This window comes from Panthera tigris, chromosome A1 (genome assembly GCF_018350195.1).
Source record: "Panthera tigris isolate Pti1 chromosome A1, P.tigris_Pti1_mat1.1, whole genome shotgun sequence".
NCBI classification, from domain to species: Eukaryota; Metazoa; Chordata; class Mammalia; order Carnivora; family Felidae; genus Panthera; species Panthera tigris.
The window spans coordinates 131,487,406-131,506,706 of NC_056660.1; the positions used below are offsets into that span (position 1 = coordinate 131,487,406).

The following is a 19,301-nucleotide window of genomic DNA, read 5'->3' on the forward strand; positions in this document are numbered from 1 at the left end:
AGCCTGGAGCCTGCTTCAGATTCTGTGTCTCCCTCTCTTTCTGCCCCTCCCCTGCTCGCACTCTGTCTTTCTGTCTGTCTCTCTCTCTCTCTTAAAATAAATAAACGTTAAAAAACAAAAACAAATAGGCTAATAAAGTGAAAACTATTATATCTACTCCTTGCTTCTTCAAATGAGATTTAATCTTTTGAAGGGAGCCATAGCTATAAAGTAGCTTACAGACATAAAATATGGTGCCCTATTTTCTTTTTTTTTTTTTTTATGGTGCCCTATTTTCAGTGCCAAATAATAATACCTCATATTTGTAGAACATGACCAGTTTACAAAGTCTTGTCACATGCCTCATTACATTTAGTTCTGTAACAGTCCTTAGAAGTAGATTGAACAAGTATTATAGTTCTCATTTTGCAAATGAAGAAGCCTAAGCATTAAAAACATTTAATACTCATCCTAAATGAAACAATTTGAGGAGTCAGAACTTCTGTCCAATATTCTTTCCACTCTACAACTGCAAAGCATTGTTTCCTTAAAAAATAAAATAAAATAAGCCACAAGCAAAATGACCTGTTAGCTGGAAGCCAGAATCAACTGGCTCAGCTGAGAGCTGGCCTACAGTTCACAGCATTACCAGTAAGACTGAGAAAGGTGACCCCCCATCCAACTCACACTCCAGCCTCAAGTTCCAGAAAGCGTATCTGAACACAGGTCTACTTCAGATGAAGCATAACGTGATGACCTTTGTCCTTCCCTCACCTCATCTCAAAATTTAGCTTGTTAGAGGTATCATTTAAGATGAGGATTGAGGAAGAGGGGTGAAATCTGAGCCAGAATTAGTGTGCCAATAGTAGAGAATATGGTGTAGGCAGGTTCAAAAAGGCTGAGACAGGGGCACTTAGAATACTGACTGGCACATTTTCGGAAAACCTTTTTTGTACAAGTGTTCTACAGATAGGTGATAAGAGTGGCAGAACATTTACCATCCTACCAGTATGCCAGCAGGTAGTGCTTCTTTTTTTTTTTTTTTTTTAAGATTTTATTTTTTTTTAAGTAGTCTCTACACCCAACATGGAGCTCAAACTCACAACCCTGAGATCAAGAGGCATGTGATCCACCAACTGAGCCAGACAGGTATCCTAGATAGTGCTTATTCTTTAGCAAATTCAGAATTACAGGTAAAAAGTGCAGCCAGAAACAACTGGGCATGGTGCTTTTAAGTAATTGCACATTTTTCACATTTAAATTAGAATATTCTGATAGATATAGAAAAGTAATTTTATCAGGGTATTTTTCAGAGTTCCTTCCTAAACTAATTAGGGGAAAATCCCAACGAGATTTTGGGAGTCAGTCTCTCTCTGTCTCTCTCTTACTTACTTGCCTTTGTCCTCTTGTTCACTGAACTACTGAGGCAGGCATTGTTTTCATTAACAGAAGTGTAGGCATGAGGAAACTTGGAACTCTATCCTCTGTTTTATCAACTAACTCAAACTAGTATCATAATAAGAAAATACCCTTTAATTTTTTTTTTTTTTTTTTTTTTTAGAAATGAGCTCAAACAACATACCAATCTAGGGTGTTCAACGCAGTTCATTTAGTTTTACAAAAGGCTCATAAATACTTGTAAATGATTTCCTTTCAGTATAGACCTGCAAGATATGTATTATGGCTGCTCTATTGCTTACCAAAAAAAAGTATGTGCATGATCAGATTTTTATCTTATTTTCCTTATTCTCATCTTATTCCCCCGTTCTTCACTTTCAGAGAACATTTTTCCTCATCCTCTTGTGCATCCTGCACTACGTTGCCTTCCTGCTTTGGTAGTGATGTCTCTTCTCCCTGCTGTGGCTAAATCTTATTTCTCCTACAAGGCCCAGTTATGCTGCCACTTCCTCCTCTCAACTTTCCCTCTGTCATCCCTGCATGAATTTCATAAGTACTTTATCAGGACCTCTCTTATGTCATTTGTACCACCACACGGTTAAAGATATATCTTATCCCTTTTCCAGCCTATGAGCTCCTTAATGTCAGGAACCGTCTATGATTCACTCACTCCCATAGGCACTAGTGCCCCCCTCCTTTCCCATAACTGCTCGCCGTGTAATAGAATAAAAACAGCAATGGGCTTTGAAGTCTGACAGCTCTGATTTCAAATCCTTGGTCTATCATTTATTAGCCATATAACCTTGGGCAAGATACTTAACCTCTCTGAACCTCTGTTTCCTCAAGCATAAAATAGAGATGATAATACCCCTTCTGTTGTTCCAGAATTAAGTGAGAAAGCAGGCTCAGATTTTTTAGCCTTATATCTCAGACATACTAGGGCCTCAAAAGTGGTAGGAGTGCTAGTAGCAGTGGTCCTAACTTGTATTTTAGAGGTCATTTTATTGCTTCAGTTTCCTTAGTCACATAGGGGATAAAAAAAATCCCATGCCGAACCACACATGCAAGTATTTAAGGATTATTTTGAACTGGTCTGTAAACTCTTGTAACTACTCTGGGAAAAGTACCTCATGAATTTACTACAAAACAATAGAACCCTCCTTTAAGTGCTATTAGAAATGTAGATATTCTGCAGTGTTTAATTTGCTAGGGGTAATCACAGCCTTGGGCAATTGTAAATAGCAGTGCTTTCTTTAGTATCCTCCCTGACTGGTTTCATGAAATCTTTTTATCTTGAAGAATTTTGTATTTTTTTTTCTTCTTGCTACAACAAAGAGTATAAAATTTGTAGTTTCCATATCCAGAATGACAGTGCAACGTAGAGATATTATCAAAATGGCCATCAAAATGCAAGAATTGTGGGTCACACCATCTGGAGATGTACAAAGTGTGCTCTGTTGAGAGACCTGGGGACAAAAATCAATCAATCTTTGTGCTAGTACTGGGGTCCACCTGAGGAAGAATGAGGTAAATTTTAACAGAAACAACAGACTAGAGTTGACGGGTGGAAAGCTGGAACCCCCAGAAGAAAAGCCTTTCGTGTCCCTCAATAATTCTCAGTAATCATTTTATAATTGTTTTTTGTGATCATTATTAAGAAAAATGGAGAAACATCAGATAAAAAGCTTATCAGATAGAGTCTGTGTAATAAAAAAAGAAGTATTAGTAGAAGATAAGACAATTAAGCTCACAATTTCATGTTTTAGTGTTCAGAAGCTGTCTTTACTGGTAAGAGCTCTCTTCATCTCTTAATTTGTTAGAGAAGTTCATTTAATTCATTTGAATTGATTTTTAGTTTAATATTTTGTGGTAACTAATTTATGTGTTATTATGTAAGTTATTACCAACATGACTGCTATTTGAATTATAAACTCAACAAAGCAAGGCCACCTGGATGGATGAGTCGGTTAAGCGTCCAACTTCTGCTCAGGTCATGATCTCTCCTTTCATAAGTTCGAGCCCCACATTGTGCTCTGTGCTGACAGTTCAGAGCCTGGACCCTGACTGCTTTGGATTCTTTGTCTCCCTCTCTCTGCCCCTCCCCCATTCATGCTGTGTCTCTCTGTATCTCAAAAATAAATAAACATTAAAAAAAAAATTTTAAAAAAACTCAACAAAGCAATACACTTAGGGAAATAAAAGGTAAAATTTTGTATTTGGATAGCACTGGGGCATTAAAACAAGTTGTCAAAATTTTCTAATATCTTCGGTACCTGGGTGGCCCAGTCAGTTACGTGACCAACTCTTGATTTCAGTTCAGGTCATGATCTCATGGTCTCATGATCTCTCAGCCCATGTGGGGCTCAGTGCAGAGCGTCGAGCCAGCTTGATAGTCTCCCTCTCTTCCTCTCTGCCCCTTTCCCACTCACACTCTCTCTTTCTCTCTCAAAATAAATAAATAAACTTTTAAAAACTTAATTTAATTTTAAAGATTCGAATTTCTTGGGGCACTGGGTGGCTCAGTGAGTTAAGCTTCCGACTTCGGCTCAGGGTCATGATCTCACAGATCGTGGGTTCAAGCCCCACACTGGGGTCTGTGCTGACAGCTCAGAGCCTGGAGCCTGCTTCGGATTCTGTGTCTCCCTCTCTCTCTCTGCCCTTCCCCAGCTCGTGCTCTGTCTCTTTCTCTCAAAAACAAATAAACATAAAAAAAAATTCTAATATCTTTTTTTTTTTTTTTTTTAAAGTTTATTTCTTTTTGAGAGATGGAGAGAGATAGAGTGTGAGCAGGAGAGGGGCAGAGAGAAAGGGAGACACAGAACTCAAAGCAGGCTCCAGGCTCTGAGCTGTCAGCAGAGCCTGATGCGGGGCTCAAACTCAGGAACCGTGAGATCATGACCTGAGCCAAAGTTGGAGGCTCAACCAACTGAGCCACCCAGGTGCCCCTAAAGATTCTAATATCTTTAGGTAAAATAACAAAAATTAAAATTAAGAAAACTCCTAATTAGAGGGGTGCCTGAGTGGCTTAGTCAGTTGAGCATCTGACTCTTGATTTCAGCTCTGGTCATGAGTCCCAAGGTTGTGGGATCAAGCCCCATGTTGGGGTCTGTGCTGAGCATGGAGCCTGCTTGGGGTTCTCCCTCTCCTCCTCTCCCCTGCTCACACTCTCTCTCTCTAAAAAACTAAACCAAAACCAAAAGACTCCTAATTAGAGAATTAAATCTATATTGGAGATTCATGCCCTTTTATAAATGGTCACACTGTAGTATAAAGGTATATAATTTCAAAGTGACTATTAGATTATAATGAAATACATCTGTGGTGATTACACATTCCAAAAAGAAAGTACACATAGTAGTATATAGAGAGAGGAAACAACATTGAGTGATCAGAAAATCTGGTTTCTGATATTCCAAGCTTAACACAATCATTTGACCTCTCTGAACCTCAGTTTTTTCATCTGTAAAGGAGCTGGTTATTGCTGCCTAAAAACTTCATAGTACTAATATTTTGTGTTGTGATACTGGACATACTCCTTTTGTACTGAATTTAAAAATTAAGATTTAGTAGGGGTGCTTGGGTCACTCATTCGGTTAAGCATCTGAGTCTTGATTTCGGTCAGGTCATGATCTCACAGTTGTGAGACTGAGCCCCAAGTCGTGCTCTGTGCTGGGAGTGGAGTCTGCTCAAGATTTCTCTCTCCCTCCGCTCCTTCCCTGCTTGCACTCTCACTCTCTTTCAAAAAAAATCAAGATTAAGTAGCGAGTAGACTATAAGTATACAGAACCGCTAGATATGAACTTCCATTTATTCATAGGCTACCCCTGTTAAAAATGTTTAATGGAGTGGGGGTGCTTGGGTGGCTCAGTTGAGCCTCTGACTCTTGCTTTCAGCTCAGGTCAGGATCTCACCATTTGTGAGATTGAGCCCCACATCAAACTTTGCACTGACAGCAGGGAGCCTATGTGGGATTCTCTCTCTCCCTTTCTCTCTGCTCCTCCCCCATACATGCTTGTCCTCTCTCTCAAAATAAATAAATAAACATTAAAAAAAGAAATGTTTAATGGAAAATGCAGGCTGAAAATCAGAATTTTTGTATTTATATTCCAGAATGGAATACAGTTTGAAAATCTGGATTAATTTAATTGGATTATAACTTGTTACCTTCACATTTCTTGAATCAGCTAATAGAAAAACACAGCTACTAGAAAATATTGTGTATTACTCTGAGGATTATTTTAAGCCTAAAATAACATGAGGCATTGAAATTAGGATGAACAGGGAAAGAAAAATAAAAACTTTGTCTAAATGGAGACTGAATTCCATTTAATCACTGTTCGGTGTTGAAGCATATGTCAGTGTTCGGTTTCAAGGATACTTCAGGTGATGTCCCTGAATTATTCAACCACTTTGACTTATCTTTATGAAACTATAGGCTTATTTTGACCACCAGATGGAGCCAGTATTGTTCAATTTGTAACACAAAAAATATGCTGAAAATAAAAAGTAGTTAAATAAAATGAATAAATCATAGATTTTTTATTTTAGCTCACAGTACAGAAAGAAACTAGACTTTTAGCTAGTCTTCCCCTAAATTCTGTCTAATCCTTGTAAATGTGCACCCTCCCTCTATTAAATAATTTCTTAATTCTGAATAATTTTCATTTGGGTAGTTTCATTGGAAGAGAGACCACTTTTCTTCTTATTCACTTTTCAAAGACATCATCTAAGTAACCTTTAATTATCTTTAAAACATAATTAGTACAAATCTAACCTCTTGTCATTCAATAAGTACTATGGATTATAATTATGAAAAGTGATAATAAAAAATATACTATATGTAGGCCCTCACCTTAATGTCACAGAATACCCCCATTATTGTCCTTTTCATAATGGATTTTCCTAATGAAACAAACCAAAAAATAGGCATTCTGGCTGGGGGCAGGATATACAGTTCATCCCCAGTAGCTCCTCAAGCAGAGGTAAAGCTTCAGTGAATGGGTACAACTCTTAACACAGATTCTACACAGAAAGCTCAGTGTTCAGGGACCTTAGTCAGAGGTAACTACCTTAAAGTTGACTTGTACTCCTCTTACGTCTGTTTAATACATGTGAGAAATTATTTATCTGTAACTCAACGTAGTTCAACAACTATCTATTGAAAAAGTATTTGTATGCTAGGGGTCCTAACACACTACAAACCCCTCAGGGAGCCATTCCGTCATGCAAGAGCAATAAGGCAACTACGGACACTGGGAACTTAAGACCTAAAGAGGATCAAATTGTTCATTTGTCCATTCAGCTACTATTTATTGAGTCCACGCTTTATGCAAGACATATGCTAGACTCCAAAAAGGGGACAATTCCTGCCATGTGTGTTTGTAGCCAAGGGGCAATACAGAAAAAGAAGCAGTTATGATATAGTGTTTAAATTGTTTGAAGGCCGAAATGAGGGGAAAATATGATTAATTAAGGATTATCAAGAAAAAGCCATAAAGGATTCTTCTTAGGTAGAACTTATTTACATAAACCCACTGTTTGGCAGACTGTACTTCCCATTTATTATGGTCTGAGAGGAATTTAGAACCTTTTTTTGGCAGGATTTTATTTCATCGGACACATCCAACTGGTGACCTGATGCCTTTTTGTGTCAAATTGGAGTATTTTCTATGTTTTCTTGTACGTCAAACATGAAGAAGAAATAACCAAGCTGGTTAAGAACTTGTCATTTAGAGCCAGACTACATGGGTTTATATTCTCATGTTTATAGTCCCTTACATAAGTTATTTAACCTCTTACTACCTTAGTTTCCTTATCAGCAAAATAAGGCTAACAGTATGCCTCCTTCATTGGGTCGGTTATTAGGATTAACCAAGTAATTCAGGTACTGGTATCTGACACATAGCCAGTACTTAAAATGTTAGCTATATTCAAGTCTGTTACATTTCCTAGAATTAATTTAAGAATGGGTGTATATAAAATTTGATTAAAAAACATATTTTTTAGCTTCCAGGAACTACGATGAGATACAACTAGGTATCACCAGCATTGATATATTCTATATCCATTAAAGTCTACCCCTTTTGTTTCCAAATGCTGTTTACTATTAGCAGTAATATATTACCTTTATTTGTATAAAAGTTTTCATTTATTATGGGAATTTTTCAAAAATTTCCTTGAAGTACTAGATCCAGATATATTTAAAATAATTTATAAGCAGCCTTACTAACAGTTTCTGACACTGTTTCTGATCGTTTGATAAGCTTTTTTTAAAATGAATCAATGTACAGCTACTTGGAGCTGTTAGCTCCTTGAGCTCTAGTCCTGAGACAGGGGACGGAATGAGCTCTTTATCTATCTATAAAATGCGATTTGTAGATGGATACCACTGGTTCTTCAGCTAAGTAACCGCAGTTGACTAGTCACCATCCCTTTATGTTCAGAACAAAAAGGTTTCACAAAAGAGATTCAAGTGGAGCAAGGATTAGTTTCTGACTAGCCCTTAGGGGAAGGCTTAGAGGCATTCTTTATAACATGCAGGAACTGAAGTACAGTACTTAACTTGGATGTCACCTTCACTAAGAGTCAGAACACAAGTTTTAGCCCAGGCTCTGCTGCTGATCTCCCTGGGAGACTGGCTGCGTAACTTCACTTACATTAACATTGGTTACCTCACCTATAAAGGGAGAAGTTAGATGAGAAGATCCTCAAAGCAACTTCCAGCTCTGGTGCTCTAGTAAACTGATGCTCCAGTACTAAACTGATGGTTACCGTGACATTGGACACTCTCCTCACCAAAACGTTTCATGTATATTACCTAGTTGTATCTCAGAGACAGCAAAGATATTTTATTCTAACACTACAACATAGGTAAGCTTTAAGCCCTCTAAGGAATCAGCAATTTGATACTAAAAGTCAGTAACTTGATTTCTTAACTATTTCACATATCTTATGTGAATTTTTTATGTTTTATCTTACGTTCATTTTACCTTTTCCATTACATTATAGAATGAAAAGCTTGTTATCATTTATGTTTTAAATATCTTTTATAGCATTTCTCAGAATGCCCACCATGTTAGAGACACTTAGTAAAATTTTGTTTTCCGGATTAAAGTTTTAATTGAACTCAGTAGGGCACAGCGTTGGCCTTTTGTATCATACCTGGGCTCAAATCCCAGCTTTACCATATTCTAATTCCTGTTTCCTCATATGGTTTATAGACACTTCATAATCAAAGCATCTTAGCATGGTGCCTAACTATAGCCTTTGGTAAATGTTCTTTTTCCCCACTATTCTTTATTCCTATTTTTCAACATGTTTTGTAGAAATTTCAGTTAATGACAAATAGTCATCATACTGTGTCATTATTATTTATGACTTATCATCCACTGTATATTGAGATTTATAAGAAAAGTAAAAGAACAGTCTGTACTTAGAGAAACTAAATTTTTCAAACTCCTCATGTATTTTATTAGCCAGTTTTATGTCACTAAAATCATCCAGTCACTTATTCAATTTTTGTTTATTCAGGGGGATTCAAGCACATGAGAAATGAATGTGCTACTTCCTGTTCTGGCAACATGGACTGAGCACAGAACTTCCTTCTTCTTCAAATATATAGAAACACTGGATAAAATATGATCAAGCCCAATTTAAATACTTAGCTAAGCTTGAAAGAGAAAGAGAGAAGATAAGAAAAAAAGAAAAGCCCTGGGTACTAGAAACAAAGGGGAGGCATAACCAGAGCATTAAGTGGGCAAGCTGATACTGTAGTTGCTCAGGGGCATATTGGAACCAGATGTAGGCTCTACTAGCTAGAAAGTGGGGTTTTTATCTAAGACATGGACGGCAATGTGGCCTTGGGTCAAGAGAAATGGGAACTAGAAAAACTGTCCACCTGGTCAGGAAGGCCACCATGAAGCTTTTCATTTTTCAGAGCTACCTGTGGGAGGAGTCTCACAAAAAAATCAAAACTCTAAACCTCTACCAGGCATGGCTACAAAGTTTGAGTACACACTAGCTATATGGTACAGGAACCCTAAGCCAAGAAATTAATTTAAAAAAGAATGACTCCAGACCAATGGAACCCCTAAATTGCCTGGTAGAAACAAATGTGAAAGTTCTCTGTAGAAATTCTTACACAATCCTGCGGTGCCTAGGATTCCTATGGAGCATGATGGAGATGAAGCTCTAGCTCAAGATAAACTCACAATCAAAAATTAGAAAACACAGAGAGAAATGATAAGCCTAAGAAGAGAGAAAGAAGACATAACAGAAAGATACCCAAGAAGAATCTGAAAGATACAATATAACAAGTGTATTTTAAATAATTAAAAGAGATTTTTAAATCATGAAATATCATAATAAAAGACTAAAGCTATCACTGGGGCTCTTGGGTTACTTAGTCGGTTAAGTGTCTGACTCTGGATTTCGGCTCAGGTCATGATCTCATGGTTCATGAAATCGAGCCCCACGTTGGGCTCCATGCTGACAGCACAAAACCTGCTTGGGATTCTCTCTCTCCTTCTCTCTCTGTCCCTCCCCTGCTCACGTGCTCACTCTCTCTCTCTCTCAAAATACATAAATAAACTTAAAAAAAGAAAATACTAAGGCTATTAAAAGAGCAGGTGAATTTAAAGAACAAAATAGAATATCTAAAAAATACATATATAATTATTAAAATCAGTGGCTCAGTTTATGTCTTAAAACTAAAAACTTAAAACAGTTTATGTCTTAGATACAACTAAACAAAGAATTAGTGAACTGAAATATAAAACTAAGGAAATTATTCAGAGTATACCACTGGCAAATCAAAATGAAAAATTAACGTTCTGTGATTATTCATAGTTGATCATATTATAAAGAGAAGTACTTTATAGTAATGTGATATAGTCAGTTAGGAAATATAAGAGTTGACCAGATTTTTCACACAGTTGGGTTTGTGCAGCAAATGTTACTGTGTTAGAAAATCTCTTATCAGTTGCATTTCTATACACCAATAATGAAGCAACAGAAAGAGATATCAAGGAATAGATCCCATTTAAAATTGTACCAAGAATCATAAAATACCTAGGAATAAACCTAACCAAATAGGTAGAAAATCTGTACACTGAAAACTAGAGAAAGCTTATGAAAGAAATTAAAGAAGACACAAATGAATGCAAGAACATTTCATGCTCAGGGAAGAGAAGAACAAATATTGTTAAAATGTTGATACTACCCAAAGCAATCTATACACCCAATGCAATCCCAATAAAAATAGTACCAGCATTCTTCACAGAGCTAGAACAAATGATCCTAAAATTTGTATGGAACCACAAAAGACCCTGAATAGCCAAAGTAATATTGAAAATGAAAACCAAACCTGGAGGCATCACAGTCCTGGACTTCACACTCTATTACAAAGCTGTAATCATCAAGACAGTATGGTATTGGCACAAAAAGAGACACATAGACCAATGGAATAGAATAGAGAAACCAGAAATGGACCTACAAATGTATGGCCAACTGATCTTCGACAAAGCAGGAAAAAGTATCCAATGGAAAAAAGACAGTCTCTTTATCAAATGGATAGGAAAACTGGACAGTGACATGCAGAAAAATGAAACTGGACCACTTTCTTACACCATACACAAAAATAAATTCAAAATAGATAAAGACCTAAATGTAACACAGAAACCATCAAAATCCTAGAAAACAGGCAACAACTTCTTTGATCTTGCCCACAACATCTTCTTACATGTCTTCGAAGACAAGGGAAATAAAAGCAAAAATGAACTATTGGGACTTCATCAAGGTAAAAAGCTTCTGCACAGATAAGGAAACAATCAACAAAACTAAAAGGCAACCAACAGAATGGGAGAAGATGTTTGCAAATGACATATCAGATAAAGGGTTAGTACCAAAAATCTACAAAGAACTTAACGAACTCAACACCTGGAAAACAAATTATCCAGTGAAGAAATGGGCAGAAGATATGAGTAGACACTTTTCCAAAGACATCCAGATGACCAACAGACACATGAAAAGATGCTCAATAGTGTAATCATAAGGGAAATACAAATCAAAACCACTTTGAGATACCACCTCATACCAGTCAGAGTGGGTAAAATTAACAACTCAGGAAACAACAGATGTTGGTGAGGATGTGGAGAAAGGGGAACCCTCTTGCACTGTTGGTGGAAATGCAAACTGGTGGAGCCACTCTGGAAAACAGTGTGGAAGTTCCTCAAAAAACTAAAAATAGAATTACTCTACAACCCAGCAATAGCACTACTAGTAATTTATCCAAAGGACACAAGAGTACTGATTCATAGGGGCACATGTACCCCAATGTTTATAGCAGTGGTATGAACAATAGCCAAATTATGGAAAGAATCCAAATGTCCATCAACGGATGAATGGATAAAGAAGATGTGGTGTATATATATATATATATATATATATACACACACACACACGCACACACACACACACACACAATGGAATACCACTCGGTGGTAAAGAAAGAATGAAATCTTGCTGTTTGCAACAACATGGATGGAACTGGAGTGTATTATCCTAAGTGAAATAAGTCAGTCAGAAAAAGACAGTTATCCTGTTATCACTCACATGTGGAATTTGAGAAACTTAACAGAATACCATAGGAGAAGGGAAGGAAAAATAAGTTACAGAGAGGGAAGCAAACTATAAGAGACTCTTAAATTTGTTCTCTGTAAAACAAACTGAGAGCTGATGGGGGTGGAGGGTTGGGGAGGGACGGGGAAAATGGGTGATGAGTAAGTGATGAACCATGGGTATCTATTCCTGAAGCCAAGACTATACTGTATATACACTGTATGTTCGCTAACTTGACAATAAATTATTTTAAAAAATGGGGCGCCTGGGTGGCTCAGTCAGTTGGGCGTCTGACTTCGGCTCAGGTCATGATCTTGCTCGGTTTGTGAGTTCAAGTCCCGCATCAGGCTCTGTGCTGACAGCTCGGAGCCTGGAGCCTCCTTCGGATTCTGTGTCTCCTCTCTCTGCCCCTCCCATGCTCATGCTCTGTCTCTCTGTCTCTCAATAATAAATAAATGTTAAAAAAAAAATAAAAATAAATAAGTAAAATAAAATAAATTATTTTTAAAAAAGATGTGAAATAAAAGTATGTTGATATAGTCAAAAAAAAAAGAAAAAATCTCTTGAACAAAATAGCTATTTGTTAATACACTACATGTTAATAACATTCTTAAAACTCTATAACAAAAAAGCAAGCAGCAAACCAAGATTTGAGTAGAAAGATTACTTGCATTCTTGATTACATCAGCTCCTCTTGGTTTACCAGCCAAAAATAATAAGAGATAGGTTGTTGAGTGTTTGTTTTAAGTCACAAATTTTCATTAATTTGTGTGCATGTAAGTTAATGTAAAAAAAAAAAAATTTTTTTTTTTAGGCAAAACTCTGTTCTGTCAACCCAGATGTTAACTAATCTTCATAAGGAATTATTGCAGGATCAAATCTATAAATTGGTTTTCTAATTTCTAACTTAGTAACAATTATTTTTATCTGCTTCTGATTACTGTCCTGAGTTATTTGCTGGATATATTAATTTTTTATGATGACATCAAATTGAACTTGTGTATTTGTTGTTGTTATTGTTGTTTTAACTGGGGAACAAAAGTGGTAGGTAATTGGAAAATCAACCAATACTGGAAGATTATATAAGGCAGGAGAATAATGTAAAATGGCATTGTTGAATTTTAGGAAAATCTTAATTATTTTAAAAGTGAGATAGCTAATTTTATAGTCAAACAAGTGAGACCTACAATAGTACAATATATAATGAAGATGTTTATAAAATTGGTTGATAAATTAACATCAGTCACTTTCTAGTGTAGGTAATAGTTGTGGAGCTGGTGGCATTTATTGGTTTGATTTTTAAATGGGTGAGAACCAATCCCAGGTTTTGACCTCATCTTCTGTAATAAGCATAAATGTTAATATGAAACCACCCAGCGTTTTTACTATTTATTCTAAGAACATTCTATTATTCTTCAGAAGAAGAAACTGCTCCTGACGGTGCTGTTGCAGAATACAGAAGAGAAAAGCAAAAGTATGAAGCTCTGAGGAAGCAACAGGCAAAGAAGGGAACTTCCCGGGAAGACCAGGTAATGTCACAAACCAAAATCCATACGTAATTCATTGCCTTTTAATTGTCTTTAAGTGCTGCTAATGGAGCCTGATTTGATTGTACATTGGGAAAGCACTACCTCTTAAAAATGAAAAAGGATATATTCGTATAGGGTGGGATGACAAGGACCTTGGCCATTCATGTTCTTTCCAGACATTACAGGAAAAAACCTAAAACTTTCAGGTTTCAACCTTGTGCTCCCATATCAAGCATAGGAATCTTGTAAAGCCACATATTAAATGATGAAGAGATCTCTTCTAGCACAGTATCTTACACGCTGACTAGCCAACTCTGCTTGAAGTTGTACACTGCCTGTAAATAAGGCAATATTGTAAATAATATTGCAGAACTCTGCTTATTCTAAGTAATTTCTGAATCTTTAAGAATAAGATTGTTAGAAATAAGAAAGAACTATTTCAACAATTTGAAAATCAATTGTACACACCATATAACACTTAGCAATCGAAATAAATCTCCAGCAACCCTTCATATTGAAAAGCTAGGGTGAAGGCAAAAACCATTTATTTTTGGTGCTGCCATATATACATATATATGTGTGTGTGTGTGTATGTACATATATATACATATACACATATACATGTATATATATATGGCTATATATGGCAGCATCAAAAATAAATGGTTTTTGGTGTATATATGTGTATATATTTGAGAACAAGCTATTTTAGGTGTATAAATAAAATAGGCAAAATAAAAGTAAATTAAAAAGCCCAAGTGTATTTGAATAATTTGAATAACTTAATATAATCAGGGACTATATTATAAATTGCACCTAATTACTGGTAAAAAAGGATCATACATCAGTACTTACCATGAAAATAACCATAGGGAAAGTTCAGTAAGAAATCAGGTATAGGAAATTGTAATTATAGAGAACTAATTTGAGCAATTTTCAAAAGAAATGACACATCAAATGAAATTAAGAAAAAGTACATTATTAACTTGATTTCATGGAGTCCAAAGCCCTTTGAATAGCAACTACAGTCAATTTACTACCAGAGATACCCTAGGGATCATTTTTTCATTCTTATTCATTCTTCATTTTTGCCTCCTAGCAAATAATTATTTAGAACCTACCATGTACTAATCACTGTATTTGGGTGTTAAACAAGGTGGACACATCCCTGTCCTCTCGGAGCTGTTAGGGAAAAGAGCCAGTTAAACAAGTAATGCCAATAAAAGCAGGTGAGCATTCTGACAGGTTAAGTATAGAGAACTATGTAAATGTGTAACAGTAGGACTAAACATCGACTAAGAATCTAGGAAGGCCTCCCTGAGAAAATGATTGGTCAGTTGAACTTTGAAAGTTGAATAGGAGACAGGTGGCCAGACAAAGGAAGAGTATATAAGAAATGTTGGATCGCTTTGCAAAGAACTATAAAAGATGTTAAGTATGGACTATACCAAACTAAAAGAAAGATGATGCTGGAGAGGGAAGCAGAAACCAACTCATGCAAGGCACTTTTGAGCTATACTAAGAAATTTATATTTACCCTAAGGGCAGAGGGGAGCCATTGAAAGAAGGAGATAACATAATCTCATTTGCACTTTGGGAAGATTCCTCCAATCTGGCTGTGGTATAGAGACTATACTGGACCCAGAGCAGGACTAGAGGTGTAGAGGCCAGTTGAAGAGACTCTTCTGTGTAGGTATGCATGCATGAAGTTTGCCAAGGCAGGACCTCTTCAAAACAGTTTCCTCCTACTAGGAAGACTCTCACTGTGTTGAAGAGCCATGCTGTAAGTAGTTAGCCATTCACTCCTTCAGAAGACCCACTCCCCTAGAGATGCTAAACAGAAATGCCCCTATGCAAATCCTATCTTCTTTACCATATGTTGTGCCCCATTATTTTTGTGACGTTTGCTTTACTGCCTAGTGTCTTCTGCCTTTAGAACGCAGCTAGAAAAAGTTCAATCACAAATATAGGAGAAGCTAAGAAAGGCCAAGAGGATGTTTTGTTACAGTCCTCTTTCTTTGAGCAAATGCCAGTAGCACATTAATTGGCCCTAAAAACAGACTGCCTTGCCACTTTCAAAACTCAAGGAAAAAGATCTAGGTCTAGCATAATTTTCTAGGAAGCTTTTAAATTTCATTCCACTAAGAAGTCTCCTTTGTTTTCATTTTTCTTTATGTTTTTGGAAAAGACATTTCCAAGTGTACAAAGGTCCACCATTAAAAAAATTAATGGGGTTTACTTTTAAGCTATAGACACAGAAATACACTTTTAGAGATATATTTTATATAACATATATATAGATATATAAGCTCATACACATACACAAAAATAAAAAACACCTAAAAAGCCTTGAAGGATATATACCAAAATGTCAAAAATAGTTATTCTTAGTGATGGAATAATAGATAATTTTGTTCTGCTTCTCCTTATTTTCTAATATTTCTAAATTAAACTTTTCCTTATTATAAAGCAAATATAAGAAAAGTTTGTAAGCAAAAGGGTTTTTTTTTAACAAATAAGTTTTAAAAACAAGGGATGCCTTCTTTTTTTGTTAACACTGTTTGAAGAGCTTAATCTTTTAATTACTACTCTGGAAACAGACAAAATACCTAACCCCAATGCACTAGGAGCCCTCTGAATGCCCATGAGGATATTCTGTAGGAATTTAGTGTTTCCCCCAAAACTTGTCTCATTTCCAAGTGGACGCTATGGTAATGTGTATATTTTCATCTGTTGCCCATGTGGGCATTAAAATTTCCAGAACTTATAAAGCATATAAGGCACTTTCACTATCATTTCTAGCAGTAACTGCCTTTGTTTCTTGTACCATCTGTCTTTATTGAGCTTCAGTTCTAGACCACCAAAACCTTCTTAATTTTTCCATGAACTGTGGTCTCAGTGGTATTTCTTAGATAAATTACAGAGCCTAGCAATTTATTGTGATGCCTTATTGTACTTGTTATTCACATACTGAACTATCATACCTCTGTTTCCTTGTGAAATATGAGTATTTTAATACTGAATTCAATGTGCTAGTCTCTTAATTAGTCATTTGATTTTTTTGGACAGGTAGTACTTCACCCCGTTTCACAAGTATGTACTTTTTTAAACTGTAGAATAAAAATATTTTTTCCAGCTTTTGTTCTCTACTCATATTCTGGAGGTAAGCTGAGTATTAATTACAAAACTATAGACACTTGTTGTTTGTTACCCGCAAAGGACATGGGAGACAAACAAGAACCACAGAAATCGTGCCCTTTTCTTAAAAATCTACTGAACATGGTATTTACGTCCCACTTCTTTTACTTAACAACAGAATGTAATGCTCTTGTATATAATTTTTAATAATGTAATAGTATATTCATTACTTTTTACAAAATATATCTAGTTCATTACTGATAGATATTAACATGTTTTCATTTTTCCATTTGTAGGAATATGGCTGCAGTGTACATCTTTTCCATAAGCCATTTTCTGTTTCATACTATTTTTCTTCATGTATTCCCAGGATTGAAGTGATTGAGTCAAAGGGAATGATCACCTTAAAGTTTTGACATATTTAAATAGCTTTTTAAAATATCACTCCAATTTACCCATCTTCCACCAGTTAATGTGTTTATTCATTTTACCTTCCTTGCCATTGATATTTTTACATTTTTGGAAATTTGTTCAATGACAAATACTATTTGTTATTGGTGTTTTATTTTGTGATTTCTCATATTTTAGTGAAGTAGCTCCTAGTCTTGTGGACCTTAAAAATTAGTCACTAACAAGCATGCATTTTAAAGTTTAAGTGTCTTCTATATAAGCAAACTATGTTCCCCAAATCAGAAACTGTCACATATGCCTGAGGGAAAATGTCAGTGCAAATGTAAACAGGGCATTGTCGAGGTTTATAGAACAATCACTGCTTGAGTTTTGTTATTTTCCTTCAAAATTAAAAATTCATCTAAGTCTTAGTGTTTCAAATTTTTTCTACCAAATTTCAGTGTCTCTTCTAAAATTATATTTATCCTTATCAGAAAACTTAGCCATGTAATCATTATTTCAGACCCTGGCGCTGCTGAACCAGTTTAAATCTAAACTCACTCAAGCAATTGCTGAAACTCCTGAAAATGACATTTCTGAAGCAGAAGTAGAAGATGATGAAGGATGGTAAGGGCTTTGATTTCTCTGTATTAACCATGAACAAATAGGCTCAGAGCAGAGGTACTATTAGGATATTAGGACATTTCCACTATGTCGTCTTCTCCCCTCACCCCCAGACTTCACCTTTAATCACACCTTCATCATTATAGAGTCTCGGCATCTTTTGACTTCATTTCACTTCCATAAGCATTTATTGAGTGCTTGGTGTGTTCCCAGTATTGTGCTAGCCAGTGGAAAATATACAAGACATATATGACACTCTCCCTGTCCTAAATAACTTTCTAATATTGTAGAAAAGATAAGATTCACATTAAACAGCTAGAAAGCAGCCTCAAAAGATTCTAAATCATTTATTTTTTACACTTTCCCACAAACATTTTAGGACTCAGTAATACATTTCATAATCCTACTAAGTTCCTCTTAAAATTTATGACCTACAGGATCCTAGCAATCATACACAGTCAACTTATTTTTTCTTTGGCTGTTTTTCAGCTTTTTAAGACACTGATAAGAAATAAAGGAATTAATGACTTGTACATGTCCTGTGCTTAACACTTTATCCTATACTGGCAAAAAGGAAAAAAAAAAAAAAAAAAGGAATAAGAATTGTGCTTTCCCTTATCACACTCCTCTGTCCTCCAGTTGACTTCACATGTAGTATATTAGGACTCCCCACACCTAACTGCCCTCACCTCCCACTACACCCTGGCTCAAGCACATTACTGCAAGCAAGCCAAAGGGTCACCCCCCACATATGACTCACCCTCTGGAGCCTCTGAACTGTCACATGTGCCATTACCCCAACCCAGAATCATAGCCTCACTCCTCTCTGCCAGACGGCATCTCTCTCCTATTTCAAAACTGCTCAACACTCCCATCCTCCAGGAAACCAGTCAGCAAGATTTGTTGAGCACTCACAAATCTAGAGGGTGGAGGAAAGAGGGCTGGGACACACATTTAAAAAGACATAAAAACACTTATTAAGAAAACATTTAAGCAAGTAGGATTCTGCAACTATATACAACTTTAATCAAAAGGACTGAGGGGATGATGATTTGAATGGAATGAATCCTACCTCCCCTAGGACCCTGAAATGCTTATATATTTCTCAAAATATAATTTCTGTACGATCTAGGTTATGTACTTTTTTTTAACCCTGAGACTCTTTTAATTGGTTTCTATTACTTATGTGTACTTATTTATACTTAAATTCAAAGTTGCTTGAAGGCAGAAGCTGGCTCCTCCCACAGTTGTGTGCCAAAGGTGAAGGCTCAGTGAGTGTTGACTGACCCTTAGAGATAAATGCACATTACATAGAAGAATTTTCTGTTTTTTTATATGACTGGACAGGTTTAGTTTTATTTTGGATTCCCTGAATGTCTCAAAATATCTTTCAAATGTTTTGGGTTCAGCCACCACACAAAAAAAAATGTTTTGCCAAGTCCTCTTCCCCTTATTTTTGAATCCATATGCATTTTTTAAGGAAACATGATCCATGTGTTTCTGATTCATTTACACTTAACTCATCAAGATGATGTTTTGTAAGAGCAGTTTGATGCCCAATAAGTTTTTTTAACCTTTTTATAAGCCATTTAAGTCCTTTTTTATTGAACAGGAAAGTCACCAACA

The 19,301-nt window shown here is 36.0% G+C and overlaps 1 protein-coding gene across 1 annotated transcript in view; it reads left to right on the forward strand.

The window, feature by feature from the left end:
• CWC27 (CWC27 spliceosome associated cyclophilin) overlaps positions 1-19,301 on the forward strand; it is a 194,361-nt gene that overhangs the window by 147,916 nt on the left and 27,144 nt on the right. Inside the window, exons 12-13 of the mRNA XM_042987632.1 lie at positions 13,414-13,523; positions 17,575-17,678. Of these exons, the coding sequence (XP_042843566.1) occupies positions 13,414-13,523; positions 17,575-17,678 (214 nt within the window). The remainder of the gene's footprint in view (positions 1-13,413; positions 13,524-17,574; positions 17,679-19,301) is intronic.